Source organism: Perognathus longimembris, chromosome 21, assembly GCF_023159225.1.
Source record: "Perognathus longimembris pacificus isolate PPM17 chromosome 21, ASM2315922v1, whole genome shotgun sequence".
NCBI classification, from domain to species: domain Eukaryota; kingdom Metazoa; phylum Chordata; class Mammalia; order Rodentia; family Heteromyidae; genus Perognathus; species Perognathus longimembris.
In genome coordinates, this window is record NC_063181.1 from 5,232,237 (window position 1) to 5,257,229 (window position 24,993).

The following is a 24,993-nucleotide window of genomic DNA, read 5'->3' on the forward strand; positions in this document are numbered from 1 at the left end:
CTCATGCCTGCAATCCTAGCTACTCAGGAGGCTGAGATCTGGGGAAGGAAAAGCCCATGAGACTCTCATTTCCAAATAACCACTAAAAAGGCAGAACTAGAGCTATGGCTCAAGTAGTACAGCAGTAGCCTTGAGCACAAAAGCTCAAGGACAGCACCCAGGCACTATGTTCAAGCCCCAGGACCAGCACAACAAAACAAAACATACTTGGGTAGGATCTTGGCTTAAGACCAATGTAGGCAGTAAGGTTTAAAAGATCCCACAATGGTGTGGATCTTAAGCTGCAAGGGAGGCTGAGATTAGGAGGGTCGCTGTATCAGACCAGTACAGGCAGAAAAGTCAAGTTTCCATCTCCATTGGAGAGAAGCTGGCCCTGGGCATGTGATCTCAGTGAAAACTAGTTTTTAAGTTAATGTGGTTAGTATCCCATTAGAAAACAAACTGTACTAATGCTGCAGATGTAGCTCAATGGTAAAATACTTCCTGGCTTGGGTGAAGCCTTGGGTTTGATACCCAGTGCTAGAGAGAGGAAAAGAAGTACTAGATATTTTAAACCTTTTTGATATTTTATGAATGTACAACATCAGGAATCAGATATTTTCCCTATTATTATTTGTCATTTTTCTTCTGATGATGAAAAAGAGCTCCAGGGCAGTGCCCAGGCTCTGAGCTCAAGCTCCACAACTGAAAAAGATCAGTGTTTGTCCCAAAGCAACCATAAAGCAATATAAAGGGACAGAATGCACCTCTGGAAGACTGTTTTCCCAGGCTATAAAACCAGACACAAAAAATTACTTAGGAAAAACAGTCTGAATCCCACAAGAATAAATATATTTTGAAAATACTGCCTACCCAGGCAGGTGGCTCAGGCCTGTAAATCCTAGCTACTCAAGAGGCTGAGATCTGGGCTGGGAATATGGCCTAGTGGCAAGAGTGCTTGCCTCCTACACATGAAGCTCTGGGTTCGATTCCCCAGCACCACATATATGGAAACCGGCCAGAAGGGGCGCTGTGGCTCAGGTGGCAAAGTGCTAGCCTTGAGCGGGAAGAAGCCAGGGACGGTGCTCAGACTCTGAGTCCAAGGCCAAGGACTGGCCCAAAAAAAAAAGAGGCTGAGATCTGAGGATCGTAGTCGGAAGACAGCTTGGGCAAGAAGTCCATGACACTCTTATCTCCAATTAACGACTAAAAAAGCCGGAAGTGGCACAGTAGCTCTAAGTGGTAGAATACTAGCCTTGAGCAAAAAAGCTCAGGGACAGTGTCTAGACGCTGAGTTCAAGCCCCAGGGCTGCCCCCCGCCCCCAAAAAGGCCTCCTCACTGCCTTTTTTTTGGTCAGTGGTGGGGCTTGAATTTAGGGTCTGGACACTGACCCTGAGCTATTTTGCTCAAGGCTAGCACTCTATCACTGTGAGCCACTGCTCTACATCTGGTGGTTAACTGGAGGTACAAGTGTCACAGACTTTTCTGCCAGGGCTGGCTTTGAACTGCAATCCTTAGATCTCAGTCTCCTGAGTAGCTTACAGTCATGAGCTACCAGTGCCCAGCTCCTGGATACTTTTGTTTGTTTGCTTGTTTATATGGCTTCTTATTTAATATCTCTTCCTGAACCTTTCCTACTTTGATTTTTAAAGTCCATCTACAAATTACAACAAATAATCAAATCTTTCAGTGAGTTGACTGATATGGCTTAAGAAAAATAAACACAGGAAAAATAAATACTTGTAGGCTCATGATTAAAATTAATAGTAGGCATCAAAATTCAGCTTGATTTATAAATTATTCAATATTAAGAGTCAAAAGCCATACAATCTTTTTAAATTAACCTAGAAATAAAACTGAAGTTAAAAGATGGATCTGGAATTTTTAGAACAAAACAAATTCAAGCTCAAATTCTAGCCCAGCTTTCCTTTTTTTTCTTTTCTTTTCTTTTTTTGCCAGTCCCAGGGTATGGACTCTGGGCCTGGGCACTGTCCCTGAGCTTCTTTTGCTCAAGGCTAGCGCTCTACCACTTGAGCCACAGTGTTACTTCTGGCCTTTTCTGTTTATGTGGTACCGAGGAATCAAATGCAGGGCTTCATGCATAGTAGGCAAGCACTCTACCCCTAAACCACATTCCCAGCTCCCAGTTTTTTTTTTTTTTTTTGGTTTGTTTTTTTTTTGCCCATCATGGGGCCGAGGCACTGTCCCTGAGCTCTTCAGCTCAAGGCTAGTGCTCTACTACTTAAGCCACAGCGCCACTTTTAGTTTTCTGGGGGTTAACTGAAAATAAGAGTCTTATAGACTTTCCTGCCCAGGCTGGCTTTGAACCTCAATCCTCAGATCTCAGCCTCCTGAGTAGCTAGGATTACAGGCATGAGCCACCAGCGCCCGGCTCCTGAGCTTCTTTTGCTCAAAGACTAGCACTCTACCACTTGAGCCACAGTGCCCCTTCTGGATTTGTTTATGTGGTAACTGTGGAATTGAACCCAGGGCTTCATGCATGCTAGGCAAGCACTCTACCACTAAGCCACATTCCTATCCCCACAGCTTTCTTTTACAATTAAAAACTGTTCATCAGATATTCATCAGAAAATATCAAGAAAAATATCTCTCTCCCTTTGCAAGATTGAATGGCTCATATGTTTTGACTACACAATTATTTGAGAGAGACAAAATGTGGGGACTAGAATTTGTTCTCACTAGCACAATTACGTTCATCAGAAACTTCATTTGCAATGCATTCCTTGGATTCAAACTATCAATAGTTCTCAGCATGATCAACTTGGAAAGCCAAGAGAGGGAATTCATTTTTAGCAAGCACCATAGTAGTTTTACTTTCCTAGCCAGTGAGGAGCTGTAATGATCCTCAAGTTTCTGTTCCTACCCTAAAGAAATACTGCTTCATACTGAGTAATTTTTCAGTATGTATTTACTTTGTTGCTTTTATTCCCCCCTGCTGATAGGGTTTGAACTCAGGGCCTTGAGCTTGGTAGGCAGGCATGACACTGGGCCACACCTCCAGTCTTGTTTTTTTCTTACTGTTTTTAAGAAAGGATCTTGCTTCCTGCCTTGACATACAACTAGACATGGTTCTCTCCCTACACGGCCCCCCCTAGCCCCCCATATTCATTCTCTCTCTTTCTCTCTGTGGTGGTGGTGGTACTGGGTTTGAACTCAGGACATAGCTCTCCCTAGGCTTGCTTGCTTGGTTGGTGGTACTCTACCTCTGAAGATACTCCTCTAGCCCTGTTTCTGGTCAGTTATTTTGGAGACAGAAGCTAGCAAACGTTTCTGTCTGGGCGGGTGGCACATTTCAATCCTCAGCTCTCAAGCTTCCTCAGTAGCAAAGATTACAGACACAAACCACTCTACTTGGCTCTTACTGATCTTTTTATGCACAGCTAATTCTAGAGTTTGGAGGGATGAAAACCTGCAGCTAACACTGCTCTCTCCTGCACAGCATGCTAAGAACTGTTTCCCACCACCTGTCTCCTAAAGAAAACAAAGTCAACAGCATCCTAACAAACTAATAAGTTGTGAAGTTTGAGTATAACTTAAAAGTTTTATTAACAAACTAATATAAAATGTAAGTTGCAATGTAAGTTGTATTTTTTCCCCAAGTCATGTGGGAAACAAAATATATTGTGTGAGAAGAAAAAAAAACCTCTCTCCTTTCCTAATAAAGCTTTCACATTGTACCACACAAAGAATGTGCCCTTTGCTACTGAATTCCTCACAATCTGCTATACTTCAAATGTCTCAGACATGAAACTCCCAGGAAAAACCCACCCAACACTCAAGCACAAAATAAAGCTTGAAGACATACAGGAGTCGAATGAAGAAACAGAAACGGAAGTGCCAAAGATCTTATAGTCCTTTCTCTTTTGATTAATGGGACATGGTTAGAGAGATGGAGAGATTAGTAGTGGATAAGGAGAAAAGAGAAAGAGGGGGAAACACAATGGAATGGTAATCTTTATCCAAAATTGACTTATTTCTCTTAACAGTTTCAAAGCATTTGAGGTTGGGAGGGCACCATGCTGTGTTTACTACATATAGGGCAACAAAGTAAAGAGGAAAATCGCATCTTATATTTTATCTCCAGCTCTATTCTTCCAAGCCCACCCAAACATTTATGCTTTTCATCTGCTCCCTAACTGCATCTTTCTGATAATTCAAGTACATGTTTTTGTTTGTTCTCCAGAGGAAAAAAAATGTATCGACTTATTTCAAAGCATGAATGGGAAGCCTGATCTTCTAGAGTACCTGCTTCTTAATAACAGAGCTAAAGATTTTGTTTTTTCTATTCTTTCTCTTGCCCGTGATGCCACCAGCACACTGTTAAGGACTAAAGAAGGCTGAGGGAGGAGGTAACACCCTGAATGTCGGTCAGGTCTTTGTTTCCTTGCTCCTGGCTTCGCAAAGTAACCCAGATCCTATTAATACACATCCTCGGTCTAGGAACGACTTATTGAACCTACGGTTTTGTTGGAATGCTGGGCTAGGACAAGTCTCTGGGGCGGCTGGTCGATTCCGAGCTGCGGCTACGAGCATTTCAGGCAGACGAGATCCACCGTTCCAGGTCTGGTTCTACACGGGGCAAGCCCCCCTCCCCCCCACCTCGTCCGTGTATCTCAACTTTACGCCTCCTCCTGTGCCTAAATGAATGGCGTGTGCTTTTGTTCCATATTTCTCCCCCCCCCCTTAAATAATAAATAACCCCCCCTTTCTCTTAGAAGAGGAATGGGGCGCCCAACTCCAGGGCTCCGAAGCCCCGGGATGCTGTTTACCTTCCTGGAAATGACACCAGCCCGGTGCCCACGGCTGGATTTCAGAGTCGGGGGTCCTGGGCGGCCCCCGCGGCCAGCACCCCCGGGGAAGGCGCCGGAGAGGGAACCGCGGACTTGGCCGAGGGCCGGGGCGGGGTGGGGAGGGACAACTTTTTTTGAGGCTCAGGACAGAAAAGATGGGCCCGGTGGGTTAAGGGGGGGGGGGGAGAGCGGGCGCCGGCCGGGGAGAAGGGGTCGGCGCGCGTGGAAGCCCGGGCCCGGGCGCGGGGCGGCGCGGGAGCCGGGCGCATTGTCCTCCACCCCCGGCCCCCCCTCCCCGCGGCGCCCCCCCTCCCCCGCTCGGCGCCCCCCTCCCCCGGGACCTCCCTCCCCGGGGACCCCCCTCCTCTCCTCGGCCCCCCTCCCCCAGAGTCCCCCTCCCCGGACCCCCGCTCCCCGCGCCGCCCCCCTCCTCCCCGCGCCAGGTGGGCGCCTGGCCCCGGCCCGCCGCGTCCACACTCGCACAGGTTGCCCGGCGCCGGCGGGGCGGACGGGGTGCACGGCTCTCCCGGGCATCTCCCCGGGCATCCCCCCCCCCCCGCGGCCCCGAACTCGCCGCCGCCGCCGCCACCCCTCCCGCTCCCCCGGCGGGACCCCGGGCCCCGCTCGCTCCCGAGAAGCCGCCCCGACACCGCGCCTCAGCCCGGCGCCCACGGCTTTTGTGCTGGCCGCGACGCGAATAACGATCCCTGAGGAGGCGGCGGCTCGGCACCCGGCGAGGCGGACCCCGCCGCCGCCGCCGCCGCCGCCGCGGGGCCCCCGACCTCCGCGCCCGCCGCCCCTTCTCCCGCCGCCGTCCCCCCACCCCCACCCCCGGCTCCGGGGGCCGCCGCCCGCGGGGGCCTCACCTCACAGCCCGGAGCCGGGCTCCCCGGGGCTGCAGCGCGGGCCGCCGGCGGCCGCGCGACGGGTCCTCGGGTCCCGGGAGCCGCCGAGCAGCGCCGGCGCGCGCGTCCGAGCGGCCGCGAGCTTTCCCGTGAGCGCCCGCGCGCGCGCCCGCGCGGCGGGGGACGGGCGCGCGCGCCGGCGCTGCGCATGCGCCCCGTGCGCGCCCGGGCGGCGCGGTGCGGGCCGGCGCTCGGTCCGTCCCTCAGCCTGGCGGCGGGGTGCCGCGGGGAGCCGCCCCCGCCCGGCGTCGTGGTTCCCAGGGCGCCACCTACCACGTGCGGAGCGGGGCACCGCACAGCCGGCCGCCGGCCGCTCCCCAGGCCCTGGAGGCTGCCGTGGCAAGACGTCCCGGACGCACCTGCCTCCCCCCGACGCCCGGGGTGGGATCGGGTGCAGGTGTGCGGGGCGGGGGGGGGGGCGGTCCGGGGGACACCTGGCCGCCGCGGCAAGCGGAAGCAGAGTGGCGGACTGGAACTGAGCTCCCGCCCAGCAATAGCTTACGTCCCCTTCGCCAAGACCTCGCTAAGCAGGTGAGGCCTGTGGTTCCCGGCGGCCTGCTCCCCCTTCTGCTCCCTAGGAAAGGGGGTGCCCCCCTTCTGCACACAAGATCAGAGAGCTGAGGCTTTGGAGGTGATTGAAACAACCTCCCCCACACACACGCACACACACAGACACACGAATGCCCAGGAAGGTTGGAGGTCCAGTCAGGGTGCTTATGGAGACCTGTAATCGAGGAGGCAGGTGGCATGGGGCGGGGGGGGGGGGGGGAACCCCTATGTGCCTTTATGTTTTTCCAGATCTCTTGTGGTTCAGAGATCTCTGGCGAGGTGCGGTGAGGAGCGTTTTTTATGCAATGTACACATCATCCTGTGAAGGCTTGTCAGGCCCAGCACACATCAGCAGTGGGAAAGATGCAGAAACGATCCTGAGTTTATTGACATGGCTAAATCAGTGGCATCCAAGAGTGAGTGAGAAAGCGAGTTACAAGATTCGTAAACCAAAGGGCCTCTGAAAACTAGCAATAATAACCTCTGTATCTTATCTGAGTACATTGGAAACCGTGTATACTGGCATTAGAACTAGGAAACTGAAAGGGAATACCACAATCGAGAGACACAAGGTAAAAAGACAAACGACTACAAAAGCAATACTTGCCAAACTGTTTGGTGTAAATCAACTGAACAACTCATGGGGGGAAAGGGGGAGGAGGTCAAGTAATGTATCCAATGCCTAACCTATGAAACTGTAACTTCTCTGTACATCAGTTTGACAATAAAAATTTTTAAAAACTAGCAATAATATATATATATAAAATCTATATAGTGTGTGTGGACAGACATGTATCTTTAACAAAGACATTTTTTTAAAAAAGACCAGAAGGTTCACACCAGTTTCCTAACAATGACTGTTTCTAGACAGGCAAGGAGGAGAATGAGACCTGGGACGTGTGGAGAAGGGACTTCTATCATTCCTGGTAAACACACACACACACACACACACACACACACGAAATAAAAATCTCGGTGGAAACATAAGGTGTTTCCTTATGACCGACACTCTACACTTCTCCTGCTACAAAGAGATGTAGACGTGTCACTGTCCTCGGGTTGGGGCTCACTAGGAACGCCGCGAGGATGGGGTGACTCCCTGGGAACACGGCAATGGTGTGGCTTAGGCCTTTGGGGAACAGTATCAGACCTATAAGCTGCAGGACAGGAGGAGGCGCAGAAGGCACTGCTGGAAATGGAGACAAAGGAGGCCTTTTATGAGGGGTAAGAATATCCAACCCCCACGGGGATGAAGCGAGATCGATGCCCCCCTGTCGATCCCATCCCACTTTCCTTCCGCAGCGTAACCGCCATCATAAAGTCTTTTAACAAGCCCCAACTTCACCGAGTGGCCCAGCACGCTGCACGTTGTTAAAACTGGTCTCCTGGATAAACCCGTTTTGAACTCATAAAGGTGCACTGGCAATGCATGGTAATTTAATATTACATCGACACTGCACCCCCAGACCGCCCCCTCAGATCCCCAAAGGCTTCGTTTATTCATTTACATACAGCCTGGTCACATGGGGGGGTGGAGGGAAGAGAAAAAAAAAAAAAACTCCAGGCTGGAATTCAGACAGGAATAGCTTCTGATTTCAGCCAGGCCACCGCCACAGGCCCGGCTTACCTTTTGCAATTGTATTCGGGGATGTGCAAACGGGGCCTCTTTTTAGATTACAAAGCTTGACACAAACACAGGGTTTTGTGCATTTGCATGAAGTTGGAGGAGAGTGCATTATTTCAGAGGGAAAAGTGGTGGGGAAAGTTATTATTGGTTTTTTTTTTGTTTTTTTTTTTGGTTCCCTGAGGAGTGTGTGTGTGCGCACGTGTTCGCTGCTTCTCATTAAAAAAAAATAATAATAAAATAAAACCGCACTAGCTGAAGAGCTCAGGTCTGGAATGTTTACCTTGGCGTCGGTTCTCAAGCACTGGCTTATCATTCTGCCCTCCATTCGTTACTTATACGTTGCGCTTCCCAGTTTACCTTGCTACATATTGTGCAAAAAAAGAGAGAAATCCTCGTGGTCTGTGTCTGACCCTTTCCACAGGGTGCGTGCTCCAGCCATGTGGTGAACGAGATGGGCGCCAGCGCGTGGAGACACGCGGGTTTCTTCCAGGGAAGGCATGCCACCTGCAGGCTCCCCGGCGCATCTGCCCCGCGGCGCGTTCCCACGCTCGCGCGCGGGCTCCGCTCCTCCCGCCCCGCCACTTCCGGCGGCAGGTGCCCTTCTCCTCCCACGGAGCAGCGGGCCGCGAACGCTTCCCACCCCCCACTCCCCCCCCCCCCGCGGCCCGGCCGCGGTTAAAGCCTGGCGTGGCGGAGCCCGCCGGTGGAGCGACCCGAGCAGGACCCGGCTGCATGCGCCCCCCAAGGCGGGGAGCGGCGCGGGCGTGGGGCGGGGCGGGGCGGCGTTCGATGCGCGACCCCCCTCCGTGCGTGGCTCCGGGCCGTCGCCGCCCCGCCCCGCCGCCCGCGGCCCACACTGGGCCCCTCTCAGCCCCGTGCCCCGTTTTAGAGCCAGCCAGCCCGCCTGCCGGGGTGTCTCAGCCAATCAGGAGGCCGCACACTGTTACCTGAGAGACCCCGGATGCCGAGGGGGCGGGGTCGGAGTGATGGATGGTGATTGGGCTGCTGGGAGCGGGGCGGGGTCGGAGGAAAAGCTGGAGCCCCGCGCCGCTATGGCAACCCGGGCGCCGGAGACCCGCGGGTGAGAGCGAGGGGAGGATGGCGGCGGCTCCCGAGCGCGCCGGGGCCTTCTGGGGCCTTCTTCTCTCCCGCTCTAGCTGCCGGCTCAAGTTCAAGGTGACTCACGGGTGACTTCGAATCCAGATCCGCCCGTACTGTTTCCTGGTAGTGCCGGAGATCGCCTCGCCTAAAGGTACTGCCGCGCGGGGCGGAGGAGCTGTGTGTTGTGTGTGAGCGGAGGAACTCAATCCTGTTCTGCTTCGCGAACCCCAAGGAAAGCATCCAATGATCCTGACCCCGGTGCCCGTTTCATAACCTTCTGAGTTTCCCTGTGCGTTCCCGCGAGTGTCCGTCCCACTCCTCTATTGCGTTCCTTTCTCGCCTCGGTTCGGCACACGTCTGCTGAGCATCTATTATGGAGGGTGCTGGTGGGACTCAGTCCGATGAGCAGCCGCAGACTCTGGTGCTGTGTTCTCTCGGTGGAGAAGCCGTCTCCGGGTGTCTGGGCAGCGTGCCTGGACGGCGAGGAGGAGGAGGAGGCTGCAGGGTACACAGAGGTACAGGCACAGCGAACCCTGAATTTCATGCTGAGAAGTCTGAATTCGGCAGACATCAGCAAGAGTAGGAAGGGTTTTGACTTGAAAAGTGACAGGATCAATTCGTGGGGAGGGGGTGTGGGGGGTGTGGTGTTGGCATTAGGGCTTGGACTCAAGGCCTGGATATATGGGTTTCCTGGACTTTACTGCCCAAGGTATCTTTGAACTGTTCTTAGACCCCTAGCCTCTAGAGTAGCTAGACTGACTTCAAGTGTTCTTGTTTTGTTATGAAATACTTCTCTAGGGGTAGACTGTGGGCTCTATTACATTAGGAATGATTACCCCTGTATTCTTAACTGGTTGTTCATAGTTCTTAGTAAAATTATTAATGGTGATGGTGGGGGAAATGGCATAGATCATGTTGGAAGTGCATGCACTGAGGATTTGTTGCCTTGCTGTGCAGAAAGAGAGGGGGGAGAGGGAAGGAGGGAAAGAGGAAGGAAGGCAGGGACAGAGGGAGGATACTGAGGGCTGTATGAATAAGGATGGCATAAGGAAACCCCCTTGAAGCCAGTGGTTCATGCCTGTAATCCTAGCTACCCAAGTAGCTGAGATCTAGAGAATCTCAGTTCAAAGCCAGCCTAGGCAGAGAAGTTTCCTAGACTCCATCTCCAAAATAACCAGCAAAAAAAAGCAGGGCTGGAGACATGGCTCAAATGGTAGAGTGCCAGACTAGGAAGTGTGAGGACCTGAGTTCAAGCTCCAGTACCACCCAAACTAAGTCCTCATATTATTAATATATGCTAACCAAAGAATGAAATAAAATTAAAAAAGAAAGGAAGAATGTGGGTCACTAACAAAAGGCAATATGTAATTTTAGCTGTGTAGATCTAGACTGTGCAGTTAAAATTAGGATTATATATATATTTCAGTCATGGGGCTTGAACTCAGAGCCAGGGAACTGTCCCTGAGCTTTTGTGCTGAAGGCTAGTGCTCTACCACTTTGAGCACAGCTCTGCTTCTGGTTTTCTGGTGGTTAATTGGAGATAAGAGTCTCATGGACTTTCTTGCCTGGGATGGCTTTGAACCGGGATCCTTATATCTGAGCCTCCTGAGTCACTAGGATTACGGGCCTGAGCCATTGGTGCTTGGCAATGCTTTATATCTTAATCTGCCAGTTCATGTGAACTTTTTATAGCTGGTTACCAATGAATAATACTGCTATGAAATAATTTCTCATTCATTTTGAAATTTAGCTAAAAGTAGAATGACTTGAATAAATGTTCTTCCAGTCCATACCTTCTCCTCACATATCAAAAAACTTCATGGCATTAGTATTTGTAATATTCTAAAGAATGTATGATTCATTTCTTCAAATAGGTGTAGTCTGTCTTTTGGAAGAATACCATGATACTTCATAATGGCATTTGCACCCCCCAAAAACACAGAAGCACCCAAAATGCAGACGAAGATGAGCACCTGGACACCTCTAAATCACCAACTTTTGAATGACCAGGTAAGTGGCCAGAGTTGTTCTTCATTTGGATCCAGGCCTTAAAAGGAATAAAAGTTGGATGATCAAAATATGACAAGAATTGCTTAGGATTCTTTGATGGATGGAAAAAAACCTAAAGGAAAATCACTTCATTGAGCTTTTTTTTAAAAAGGAAAATCACTTCATTGAGCTTTTGCTATGTTGGCAAAGTTGACAATAGATGCAGAGTTTTCACCAAATAGGGTTTCTGGCTAGAGCTGAAGGATTTGTTGATGCTACCGTGAAATGCATCAAATAAAGAAAGCGAGAACATGTCACCAATTACTCATGATACTCTATCACATTCTCCTAAATTCATTTCCCTGTTGCACTCTGGGAGGCACTAGTAGAATACTCCCAACAAAGGAATACCTTGGATTGCTGAGACACAAAAGCGGTCAGCCACCAGGGAAATCCTGCTTCAGTGACGAGCGGAAATGACCAACAGGTCTGTGAGCGCCTAGAATCAGTGTTGGTACAGCAGGACCACACTTAGTTGGCCAAACTCATATGTATAAAACTGACCTCATCATCTTTATCCTCCACACCAGTTCCTCCTCCTAGTGAAAAGCTCTCTTTTACACCATTACCCACATCAGAAATCTTCCTTCTTCCAATCAGGCCTGGGAACTGATTTTTTCCCCCACTTTATAAGCTAATAAATTAACGAGTTGCTTTATGGAAATATTTCACAGTAAAAGATACAAGAGTCTTGGGTCAGAAAAGAAGTTTACGAGCCAGTTGCTGGTGACTCACACCTATAATCCTAGCTACTCAAGAGACTGAGATCTGAAGGTTACAGTTCGAAGCCAGCCTGGGTAGACAAATCTGAGAGACTCATCTCCAATTAACCACCTCCCTCCATTAAAGAAAAAAGAAAGCCAGTAGTAGAACTTTGCTCAAGTGGTAGAGAGCTAGTCTTGGGCAAAAGATTCTCAGGGATAGTACACCAGCCTTGAATTCAGGACACCCCTCCCTCTCTGTGTCTGTGTCTGTCTCTCTGTCTCCCTGTCTCTGTCTCTCTGTCTCTCTCTCTTACACACACACACACACACACACACACACACACACACACACGGGAACTTCACTCACCACATGAGCTTTCCGTTGGCATTGTCTTTCATGGTCAGTCTTCTCCCACAGGACCATGAAGAGGGCTAGGTAAGTGTCTGGCACACAGTAGGTTTACAATGGTAGCTGAAGACCAGTGAGCCTAGAGAACCCGCCGCCTCCCTTGCAGTAATGAGTGACCAGTCCAGCTCCTGGTTGTAAAGGAAGACATAGCTTCTCCCTCAAGGATACCTTCCTTCAATGCAACTTGCATTCTTTTTTTTTTTTTTTTTTTTTTTTTTTGGCCAGTCCTGGGCCTTGGACTCAGGGCCTGAGCACTGTCCCTGGCTTCTTCCCGCTCAAGGCTAGCACTCTGCCACCTGAGCCACAGCGCCCCTTCTGGCCGTTTTCCATATATGTGGTGCTGGGGAATCGAACTGAGAGCTTCATGTGTAGGAGGCAAGCACTCTTGCCACTAGGCCATATTCCCAGCCCACAACTTGCATTCTTTTTTTTTTTTTTTTTGGCCAGTCCTGGGGCTTGGACTCAGGGCCTGAGCACTGTCCCTGGCTTCTTCCCGCTCAAGGCTAGCACTCTGCCACTTGAGCCACAGCGCTGCTTCTGGCCGTTTTCTGTGTATGTGGTGCTGGGGAATCGAACCTAGGGCCTCGTGTATCCGAGGCAGGCACTCTTGCCACTAGGCTATATCCCCAGCCCCCACAACTTGCATTCTTGATACATGGAGACATTGGGGGCAGGAAAGGCCGGGGAGGACTGTGCACTGCAAGTTTTCCTCTCAGACGTCTTTCAGGTCCTTTCTCCATCCACCCTCCAGCCCTGCATTCTCCGTTCACACTCCCCTCATCCCTTGCCAGACACACAATTGCAGTGATCCCCTAGCTGGCTTTGCTGCCTTTCTCCCTACATCTGTTTTGGTCCCAGAATGAGCTTTCTAAAATGCTAATCCTCTTATGTGAAACTGAAAATAGGCTCCATTCCAAAGGAGAAACTCCAGTCCCCCAGGCATATCATTGAGGCCCCTTTGTGCCCTGGCTCTACTCAGCCGGCTTCCCAGCTTGCCCTCCTTGGCACTGGTGCCCACCTTCAGTGTTCCAAGTGAGCTTCACCTCCCCCCTGCACGGAGCATTAACTCTGCCTCCTGCCTCCTTCTCTTTGCTCCTCACACTCTTGTCTCCTTTCCCAACCAACTCTCATGCGGTAAGGCTGGGTCTCCTCTCTCGCTCTTTGAGTCTCCAGTGCCTGAAACGGCTCCTAGGACAGAAGACGTGAGTACGAGTCCAGTTCTCCTTGATACCTGCTTTTTTCTTTTTTCTTTCTTTCTTTTTTTTTTTTTTCCTTTGGTGGTACTGGGCATTGAACTTTGGGCCTTGTGTTTTAGGAAAGCACCTGTAATGAGTAAAGCCACCGCCTCCCCCCCCCCCCCCCCATAACTGGTGCTCTAGTGCTCTATCACATGAGCCATGCCTCAAGAATTCTGCTGGTTAACTAGAGCTAAGAGACTGTCTCTCGGGTTTGTCTGCCTCAGCCGGCTCAGTCCTCATATCTGTCTCCCGAGTAACTAGGATTGTTGGCATAAGCCACCAGCTCTCAGCTTCCAGTTTATTTCTGAAATAGAATCTCTTCAACTTTTGCCTAAAGTGCCATGTGACCTCAATCTTCTTCCTGTCTCTTCCTTCAGAGTAACTGAGATTATGATTTCTTTCTTCCTTCTTTCCTTTCTTTTTTCCTTTCCCTTCCATCCTTCCTTCCTTCCTTCCTTCCTTCCTTCCTTCCTTCCTTCCTTTCTCTCTTTCTTCCTTCCCTTCTTTCCTTTCTTTTTTCTTTCCTTTTTTTTTACTTTTTCTTTCCTTCCTTCTCTCTTTTCTCTTTCTTTCCTTCCTTCTTTCCATCTTTTTTCTATCTTCCTTACCATCTTCCTTTATGTGTTTGTTTATTTATTTATTTTCCGTGGACTTAGAGGTGTGAACCACTATGTCTTACCCTGGGCATCTTCCGTGGACTGTCATTTTCATTGGCCTGGAGTGGGTCCTTTGCTTCTCTAACCCTAACAGAGGTGTAAACCTGTCTAGCACAGCCAGTCTTTTATTTGTTTGTTTAATTTATTTAGTGCCAGTCCTGGGCCTTGAATTCAGGCCTGGGTCCTGTCTCTTAGCCTTTTCACTCAAGGTTGGTGCTCTACCATTGAACCACAGCTCCACTTCCAGCTTTTTGGTGCTTAATTGGAGATAAGAGTCTGACAAACTTTCCTTCCCTGGTTGACTTCTTACCATAAACCTCAGATCTCAGCCACCTGAATAGCCAGAATTACAGGCATAAGGGACCAAAGGTCCTCTTTCAGGACTTTCCCTTTCTACTCCAATATGAAATGGGAACAATTTTCTAGAGAGAGGCAGAGGAGCTGAGGAAGGTTTGGAACCAGGGTTCAAAGACAGCTCAGGCGGAAAAATCCACTCAAGAGCTGGGAATATGGCCAAGTGGCAAGAGTGCTTGCCTTGTTTACATGAAGCCCTGGGTTCTATCCCCCAGCACCACATATATAGAAAAAGCCAGAAGTGGCACTGTGGCTCAATTGGCAAAGTGCTAGCCTTGAGCAAAAAAAAAAAAAAAAAGCCAGGGACAGTGCTAACCACTCAAAAAGCCAGAAGTAGAGCTGTGGCTCAAAGTGGTAGAGTTCTAGTCTTGAGCAAAAGATTTCACAGGGACAGTGCCCAGGCTCCTTACAACTGACCCCCGTCCTTTCTACCCCCCAAAACAGGAGCTGGGAGAGCAGAGAGAAAGGCCAAGTTACAGCCTCCATTGATATCTATGCTCGTCAAACAAATCTATCAAAATCATTTCCATCAGCACAATTATTTATTGAGCACCTGTTTGCAATTTCCTCACTCTCCACAGTTTATATAACAGCTTATTCCCCCAACTTCAGTGTTTAGGTTTGAAATCTGTTTTCCCATATAACTGTGAAGGTTCTACACACGTGTGAGCAAGTGACTTGAATTCAAATACAAAGTTGTTGAATTGGTGGTTTTCAGAAATTTTCTTTGGAAAATCAAGTCTTGATTAATTCAGCCACTCTGGAGAAGAAAATAAAGTGCCTCAATAGCCAAGAAGTACCTGGGTACCTGTTGCAGATTGTGTGACCACAGATTCCTTTATTATTTATACTGCTGAGGCTTGAACTCGGGGCCTTAGCACTGTTAGGTTTTTAAAGTAGGTAGCCGGTAAAGGAGAACGCCACACGGTATTCAGGCAGGAGAGAACGTTTATTACCGAACTGCTGGCCTGTGGCCAAGATGATCCATGGCCAGAGAGAAGGGAGAGAGAGAGAGAGAGAGAGACCCTCACCCAGCCCTGCTTTATTTAGGGCAGGGGCAAGGGGTGTGGCTAGGTGGATTAGGAGGTGACCTCAGGGAAAGGGGAGGTAACTGCCTCCAGGTCTGCAGGTTACCCAGGTAACTGGGTGGAGACTTAATGAGGTGGGGGCATCTGCATGTAGCCCTCAGGGAGAGGACCTAACAAGCACATGCTAGGTAAGGGGCTCTACCACTGTATTACAGTCTAGCCCCAAGAAACGGATTCTGAGTGAGCAGGTAAGAGGCTCCCTTTTGGGGAAGGGGAAGAAGGTGGGCTGGAATGTCATCTCCATGAGGTCTCCACTGACCCCATTGCTGACCTGAGCCTGAAGCTGGTGTGATCTTAAGGGAGGTCTGATAGTTTGTGAAGAGGATCTGGCCTTTATATTTCACACCAATGGGTCAGTGGATTTTAGCTGTATTCCCCAAGACTTAGGACATGGCAGCTCCTTCAAGGTCATGGCGGTTCTCCAGTAGCCTCCCAGTAGGTCTGGGAATAAAGCCCGCAATACCTCCAGCCAAGTGTGACATTGCCTGATCTTGATTCTTCAGTAGATGTTGTCATTTTTAATGGTGAGACCTAGAGAAAATAATTACTTCATTGTTCAGAACTTGCATATCCCCAGAATCTTTTGTTTAGTTAGGCTCTATTTTGAAGTAAAATTATTACTATTATTTTGCATGTTGGTCCTGGGATTTCAACTCAGGACCTGGGCACCGTCTCTGAGGCATTCTGCCAGTGTACCACTTGACCCACTGCTCCATTTCTGGCTTTTTGGTGGTTAATTGGAGATAAGATTTTCCTGCCTGGGCTGATTTTGAACCTTGATCCTCAGATCTCAGCCTCCTGAATAGCTAAGATTATAGGCATGAGCCACCCATGTCTGGCTTGGAGGGACATTATTTTTTTTTTTTAAATCTTTGCATGTGTGTGTATATACACAAGTGTGTTTGGATGAACATAGATAAACCTAGTACTTACATGTGGTTAGACTGAACTTTTTTTTTTCTTTTCAGATCCTGGGGCTTGAACTCAGGGCCTGGGCTCTGTCCAAGAGCCTCTCTATGCTCAAAGCTAGCGCTCTACCACTTGAGCCACAGTGCCACTTCCAGCTTTTTCTGTTTATGTGATACTGAGAAAATTGAACCCATGGCTTCATGCATGCTAGGCAAGCTCTCTACTACTAAGCCACATTCCCAGCCCCATTCTGAACTATTAACATTGATTTCAAAAAAAATAGAGGCATATTAGTGGCTGGGGGCGATGTCTGTTAGAAGAGATGGCTTTCTATTTTGTTTTTATTTTATATGCTATGTTCATGCTTCAAAATTTAAAGCAATTTAATTGTAATCATGGCACTCAGACAGTATGTGAAAAATTATGCAACTGTGAGCAGGGATGGGAGGGGGAAATGGGTGTAAAAGAAAGTAGGGTGACAATGTCCCAAAGAAATAGGCTCATTACCTGACTTATGTAACAGTAACCCCTCTGCAGAACACCTTAAAAATAACAATATGCCAGGTGTTGGTGGCTCATGCCTGTAATTTTAGCTACACAGGAGGCTGAAGATCACAGTTCAAAGCCAGCCCAGGCAGAAAAAATTGTGAGGCTTTTTTTGGGGGGATGTGGGGGGGGGGGGAATGGCTGGCCATGGGGCTTGAACTCAGGTCCTGGGCACTATTCCTGAGCCTTTTCACTCAAGGCAAGTGCTCTACCCCTTTGAGTCACAGATTCCCTTCTAGTTTTCTGGTTAATTGGAGATAACAGTCTCATGGACTTTCCTACCCAATTTGGCTTTGAACCACGATCCTCAGATCTCAACCTCCTGAGTAGCCAGGATTGCAGTTATAAGCCACCAGCACCCGACCATGATACTCTTATCTCCAGTAAACTACAGAAAAACCTGGAAGTGGCACTGAAGCTCAAGTGACAGAAAGTAGGTAGAGAACAAACCTTGAGCTAAAGAAGCTCAGGGGCAGTGCTCAGGCTCTGAGTTCAAGCCCCAGGACCAGCATACACACACACACACACACACACACACACACACACACACACACACACACACACACGCAAGCAAATGAAGAGCAACAACCTGGGGAATGGAAACCTTGGCTCCAGGTCTCCTGTTCTAATAATTTCCTCCATGCCTTGAGTAGGCCTCTTATCTCCTTTGTCAAATGGAATGGGTTAGATCAGATGACCTCTAGCTTTCTTCCAGATCTTTCATTGGGACAGAGTGAAAGGCATTAGAAACATTGGCCAAGGACTAGAGGCATCTATCTAGTAATTTCAAGGGTTTTTCTACATTGCAAGACCAGGGCCTTGTCACCAGTGATCAATGTAATTGTAAGATCCCATTTCACTTTTAATTTTGTCTTCTATTCTGTAGTCAAATGTGCACTACATATCTGCCTCAGACAAAAGAAAAAGTCACAGGAGAGTAACTTCACAGCAGTTTTTACACAGAGATTGAATTCAAATTAAGGTGCCTTAAAAAGTAACATCAGGATAGAAAATGTAACAAAGTAATTCAAGCACTGAGAATTTTGAGTGGAGGAATGTTCCAGAAATACATATTTCTTGGCTGGAGATCTAGCTCACCGGTAGAGTGCTTGCCTCACCGGCACAAAGCCCTTGTTTCAATCCTGAGCATGCATGTGCGTGTGTGTGTGTGTGCGTGTGTGTGTGTGTGTGTATGTACACACGCACGCGCATGTGCACGCACATACACAAATGTGTATATTTTTGCCACCTAGTGTTGTAATTAGAAGTGGTCCTAGCAGGACACTGGTGACTCATGTCTGTAATTCAAACTTAGGAGGCTGAGATCTAAGGATCATGGTTCAAAGCCAGCCCAGGCAGAAAAGTTTGTGACTCATTTCTAATTAGCCACCAAAAAGCAAGAGGCGGAGGTGTGACTCCCGTGCTAGAGAACCAGCCTTGAGCAGAAAAGCCAAGTGAGAGGAAGAGGCCCTGAATTCAAGCCCCAGTACTGACACCAAACAAAAGAAAAACAAAAAAAACAAAAGCAAAGAGAAGTCCTCCTCCTCCCCCCCTCAAAGCTGACTGTGGCTGGTGAGGAATCCTATAATTTGCTTGAAGGTAGCAATCATTTCACTACTATATGGAGATCAAAGCACTATGTTGTATATGTTAAATACACAGGATTTTTTTTTAAAGCAAGCAATTCACACTTCCTTGAGAGTATGATTCACACATTATAGTGCATATTGAGAATGTTCCAAGAAAAAAAAAAAAACCACTTTGTTGTCATCAATCAGTAATAATTTAGGAGCCCCGAAGTATCTCCTTTCTAGCCATGATGATGTCACATGGGAAATATATAATTGTGGTGTCAACAGACTGAAGTAACAACATGGGATTTTGACTTAACAGCAGGCTGTGGATAAACTGTGATGTAAACAAACTGCAGCATTCTGCAGATGAAGATCCATTTTACTATTTCCATTTCAAACAGATACTTATTTTTTGTTGGTCATGTTTCCAGACCTCACCCCTCCTCATCCCCCCATTCCCCCCCCCCTGCACTGATTACTTTTGAGTAAGGGTCTTGTTTCTCACCCAAGTATATACCTGGACCTGGGGCCTCGCATTTTACACTTTCTGTGCACCACCACAGCCAACTTCCATTGAGATGGAGTCTTGTAGACTTTCCTGCCCTGGCCACTTTGATCTTTCTACTCTCAACCTCCCACGTAGCTAGGACCACAGGCCTCGGCCATGAGTATCCCGCTATGTTCCAGGTCTTTAAAAGGAAGAGCCTGGTTGCAAATGAATGGACTGAACATCCACTCCAAAACAGGGAATATAAGGTTCTTCCAGTGCAGTGCTGGAGAGCCTCAGTAGTGCCAAGAGGAAGGGAAAAGCACGATCTCAATTCTGAAAGCGGACAGAGGGTGTATATGTTGGAGCGGGAGAGACAGACACATATGTTTATTACTCTCTCCTCTCTTCATCCCTCCTCCCCCAGATAAACCCACATTAGTTTTGCCTTCTTCACTCACTCAGATTCCCATATGCTGTGATACTCAGGAAAACACCAACATGTTCATATGCTCACACTGTCATCTAGAGCCATACGGACCTTGATTCCATAATCCTGGGTGCTTGTGATACACCAGGCACAGTGTTCTACCCTGGAGAATCAACAGAAATAAGATAGGGTGTCTATCTAAAATATAATACATAGGGGACTGGGGATATGGCCTAGTGGCAAGAGTGCCTGCCTCATATACATGAGGCCCTGGGTTCGATTCCCCAGCACCACATATACAGAAAATGGCCAGAAGTGGCGCTGTGGCTCAAGTGGCAGAGTGCTAGCCTTGAGCAAAAAGAAGCCAGGGACAGTGCACAGCCCTGAGTCCAAGCCCCAGGACTGGCCAAAATAAATAAAATATAATACATAGAATAAACCTGAGGGGAGGGGTGAGTCCGGACAGGGTACATTGTATTCCTGGGACTTGTTGAAATAAAACCCCTTTGTAGAATTAACTAATGCTAGTAAAATTGTGGGAAAATATAACCAATAACAAAGTATAGTTTAAAAAATCAAAAGGTCTATGCAAATAACACCCATTTGCAAGCCCTGAAACACATTTGTACAAGTTAATCCTTTATACGCAAAGAAACATGGCTATCCATTCACATGAGTGCTTGCTTAAATATAAAAATCAGGGCTGCTCCTTCGTAAATTTTATAAATTCTCTTGCCATTCATATTTAAACATTTGGCAAGGGGATCTCCATTTTTCTATTTTTCTTTGTTACTGTTTTTCATCTTCTTTCAAAATCTAAAATGGGTTTCTTTCTCCAGTTGAGTTTTCTCCTGATTTCTTCTTAAAAATGATGACTTAGGGCTGGGAATATGGCCTAGTGGTAAAGTGCTTGCCTTGTACACATGAAGCCCTGGGTTCGATTCCTCAGCACCACATATATAGAAAATAGCCAGAAGTGGCGCTGTGGCTCAAGTGGTAGAGTGCTAGCCTTGAGCACAAAGAAGCCAGGGACAGTGCTCAGGCCCTGAGTTCGCGCCCCACGACTGGCAACAACAACAACAAAAAGATGACTTAGTCAGGTGTAATCTCAATACTTGGGAGACTGAGACAGGCAGATCAAGAATTCAAGGCCAGCCTGGGTCACACAACCTTGTTTCAGATTAAGTTGGACTGGGCCTAGTGGCTCAAGTCTGTCTGAAGCATAGATCAGTGGAATCTCCATTTGAGATCAACAGGGGCAAAAAGGTTTTCACAACTCTATTTTGACCAGTAGCTAGACACAGTGGCATGCAGATGTCCCAGCTCAGGGCCACAGTGGTAGGGTGACACAGTTGGTATATACATGTGATCTCTGGCAACAGGGAGAAGAACAAATAGGAGGATCACAGTCCACTCTGAGAAGTCATAAAGTGAGACCCTGTCTCAAAGCTGACTAACCAGAAAGACTGAGAGAGTGGATCAACTGGTAGAGTGCCTGCTTACAAGTGAGTTCATTTCCCAGTACTGCCAATATTTTTTTTCTACTTAACATTTTATTTTAAGAAAGAGAAAAGTCAACAATTACTCCTTTCATTTGAACTAGTCGACATAAAGAGAGAGGCCTTGATCAGGTTATAAACAAGTATTCTCTCAGAGCAATGTTGGCCCATACCTGCAGTCTCAGCAACTGGAGAGATGTAAGTAGGAAGATTGTAGTTCAAGCCTAGCCTAGACAAAAACGTGAGACCTCATCTAAAAAAAGAATAGCTAAAGTTAAGAAGAGCTGAAGGCCTGGATCAGTGGTAGAGTACCTGCCTCAAGGAGCATAAGACCCTGATTTTAGATCCTAGTACTGTCAAAAGCAAGCAAACAACAACAAAAAAACCCAATCCTCAGGAATAAAGCCTTTATACTGAATTGATATAATTCATCTTTATTTACTGATCCATCAATGACGCTGGTCTTGTAACGGATATTTTGAACCATGACATATAAAATCGCACTATTATCTTTTATTTATTGCAGGTTTTTGAAGAAAGACAAGCTCTGCTGGGAAAATGGGTAAGCATTTAAAATATACTTATTTCTGAATGCTGTTATGTTATCTGTTTTGATCTGATCCGGATCCTGAATCAAGACTCTTTAATAAGGAAAAATAAAAAGCAAAACCCTGCACTTGAGTTTCTCTAACTTGACCTCTGGGACAGTGTCTCTGAGCACTGACAGGCCGGCCCCTCCCTTCGGGAAGTCCCTTTGCCCCGCCCACAGGCAGAGGCTGTGTCCCCTGCCGGCCCCTAGTGCGCATTTCACTAAAGACCAACAAAACGTCTTGTTTGTCTTAGTATTTGCCAAATCCTATCTCTGTTCTGCAAACCCCAGTGTAGGATATTGTTAGGCTAAGGGGGAAAAAATCGCATAGAATTTCTGGAAGAACATTCAGGAAATGGGGTGATACTAGGCTCAGGGAAGAGAATTCTCAGTCTGGGAAAAAATGGAAATACCTTTTTTTTGTGTGTGTGCTGGTCCTGGGTCTTGAACTCCGGTCCTAAGCACCATCCCTGAGCTTTTTTTGCTCAAAGATAGCCCTCTACCGCTCTAGCCACTTCTGGCTTTTGGGGTAGTTAACTGGAAGTAAGAATCTCAGGGACTTTTCCTGCTGGCTTCCAATCCCGCTCCTCAGATCTCGGCCTCCTGAGTAGCTAGGATTACAGGTGTGAGCCACCAGCCCCCGACTTACACTTTACTTTTTAAACTGTTCTGTACTATTCCTTGGGATGGTGTACTCCAATATAATTTAACTGCTTCCTAATTGACACAGACATGCATATTACACTTTTGAAAAAGAAGTTATCTCTAGGGAACAATGTGAGATTTGATGAAGAAGCATGGATTTTTAATGATTGACTTCACTAAGCCTGTTAGAAACAACAACAAAAAACAACAACAAGAAAATATGCCTATTTTACTTGTGAAGCTGAATTTTTGGCAACAGGACTCAGGAACTCAACCGGATTAAGACAGTATCATCAATAAAGAAACAGAAAGCCGGGAACCAGACCTCCCTCTGTACCCTGACTATCCACCTCCAAAACAAAACACCCTAAAAACCAACCAACAAACTGTGGTTCCCGTGATTCAGGGTAAAACGAATGGGACCTGGCAGCTGACCCAGCTCTTGTCTCTCCTGAAACTGCAGCTAGGATTGCTGTGCCACCTTCTCTAATGATGGTGTGCTCGAGGGTGTGCGGAAGCCGCGAGACGAGACTCCAGTGAGCCCCTGAGCTGCCTCAGAACTCCCCTTCAGTCTCACACATTGGGTCCTTGGCTTTTTGGGGTTTTGTTGTTGTTGTTTTTACTGCAGAGGTAATATAAGAACTGTGAGAAATGACTAAATTCCTGCACAATTAACTCAGCCCCGGATTACATACTGATGGGATTATTCCTAGCACCTTCTAAATTCCAAAGGGATTTTCCCTACTGTTCAGCATTCTGAGTCATCTACCTACCTCAGCTACCTACCAAGAATTGGTAGCAGTTCAAGGAATGCAAATTCATTTTCTATTAGCTTAAACAAACACAATTAGAAAGGAGAATCCCTTGAGGCAAAGAACACCAATTACAGCCAAATATAAATTACCTTGGACCATTGGAATCAGGCCCCAATATGATTATCTTTATAAATCTCTAGAGAAAAATATCTCAATGTTTTCTTTAATAGATTCCTTCAGGCTGATTCTGGAGCTTGAATTTGGGGCCTCAAATGCTCTTGCTTGACTTTTTCTGCTCAAGGCTGACACTCTACTACTTGAGTTGTAGTGCCACTTCCAGATTTCTGATGGTTAAAAGAGTCTGAATAATCTGCTCCGGCTTTTAATTGATTTCTGCCTCCTGAGAAGCTAGAATCATATGCGTGAGCCGCCAGTGCCAGCTACTGGTACACAATTTTAATTCATATATATATATATATATATATATAATTCATTTTAAACCACCCATTCTCTGATCTGTATCCATTCTCTTATGTGGACATCAAAGAAAGCCAGCTCACCTCTGTACTTGTAATATATTTTTCATCCCTTTCAGTGTACAAACAATCATTTGATTCATTTTGTTTAAAGTTTTGTGTATATCTTTTAAAATTTATGTAATCCATGTATCATGTTAACATCACTATGGCATTTTGTAATAATAGTTATCATTTCTGTCATGAAATTACATATATACACATATATACACACATATTATATACATGTATTTAGTCATTAATCTCCACAACTGCCTGAAAATGTTGTCATAATTATTCTTAATGTATAAATGATAAAAAATAGGCTAGAATATTTCTGAGTATTAGAAATAATAGAAAATTGAGGGTGTGCGACACCATACAATATTTCCTCCTATCGATCCATACAAGTGCAAAACAAACCCATAATTTTATTTTAGGACTTAGAATTCAAATTACTCTGAATCAGTGTTCTGAAGGAATGGCTTATACAGACTTGCTCTTACAAGATACTTACCACTGTGTAGAGGGAAACTCCCCCAGACATTGAAAAGAATGCAGAGCTGGAAGAGCCCATGTCCAGGGTAATATTTCCTGACTCCGGTCCTATGCTCCAGTAAACAAGTTCACACCACTCACTCACACACACACACACAACACTTACACACACACATCAAAGGCTACTTGACAGGGATATACAATGACTTAATGCACAAACCAAGTGAGGATATCTTTAAGCAGGAGGCTAATAAACCCTCATATAGCTTGAGTCTCTGGGCACAAGTTTTGACAGTTAAGGGGCAGCGGTGGCCCAAGTTCACATTTCTAGGCAGTGGCTTGGAAGGCCATGAGAAATCCTGTCCCGCTCTGGCTCCTTAGACCCCCTTCTGAAAAGCTCTGGGCACTGCGTTTCATCCGGACGCTGTTTTTCTCTTCCACTCCCAAGCCCCCAGCCCTCCCTCTGAAGCCCTCTGTAATGCCATACTTTCCCTGTCATATTGATATATTACAGTTTGCCCCGCTGATCCCCTACTGCCAGGCATTTGAGTTAGATCTGATTTCTTGCAGTGATAATAAATTTTCTCCTGTAACATGGTTTTTTGTAACCCTAAGCATCCCCCGTGCCCCCAGAGCTCATGTCTCTACGCAGTCACACAGAACTGCTCAACAGTAAGTGAAAAAACCAAACAGAGCAGATTCTTTCTTCCCCTCTCAAATGAAAATGATAGGAAGTCCAGTTCAAAACTGAGAACTGTGTACTCCTCCAATCTCCTTTGTCATTCTCTGGTCTCCCACACTTACTATAAAAGCCACCAAAGCTCACATCTGTAATCCCAGCTACTGAGGAGGCCAGGATCTGAGAATTGCAGTTCAAATTCAGCCCAAGGCAGGAAACATTCCCAAGAGACACTCATATCCAATTAACTACAAAAAAAAAAAAAAGCAACACTTGAAGTAGAGCTGTGGTTCTATGATACAGAGTACTTTTAATCAAGATATATCCCTACTAATTATAAAATGAGCATATGGCTATAATGAAATTGACTTATCCAAAGCCTTTCTTTCTGTGGTT

General features: G+C 47.2%; 2 protein-coding genes across 3 annotated transcripts in view; one reads left to right on the forward strand and one right to left on the reverse strand.

Moving 5' to 3' along the window:
- Fzd3 (frizzled class receptor 3) overlaps nt 1-8,172 on the reverse strand; it is a 52,249-nt gene extending 44,077 nt beyond the window's left edge. The window contains exon 1 of one of the 2 annotated variants that reach the window (XM_048330357.1): nt 5,658-5,761. The gene's annotated coding sequence lies outside the window, so the exon portion shown is untranslated. Of the gene's footprint in view, nt 1-5,657; nt 5,762-8,152 lie in introns of those variants that run through there. The other variant, XM_048330356.1, reaches the window with a different exon arrangement.
- A 2,475-nt stretch (nt 8,173-10,647) lies between these two features.
- The window catches only part of Fbxo16 (F-box protein 16), a 36,741-nt gene continuing 22,395 nt past the window's right edge, over nt 10,648-24,993 (forward strand). The window contains exons 1-2 of the mRNA XM_048330980.1: nt 10,648-10,983; nt 21,443-21,478. Of these exons, the coding sequence (XP_048186937.1) occupies nt 10,888-10,983; nt 21,443-21,478 (132 nt within the window). The 5' untranslated portion in view covers nt 10,648-10,887. The remainder of the gene's footprint in view (nt 10,984-21,442; nt 21,479-24,993) is intronic.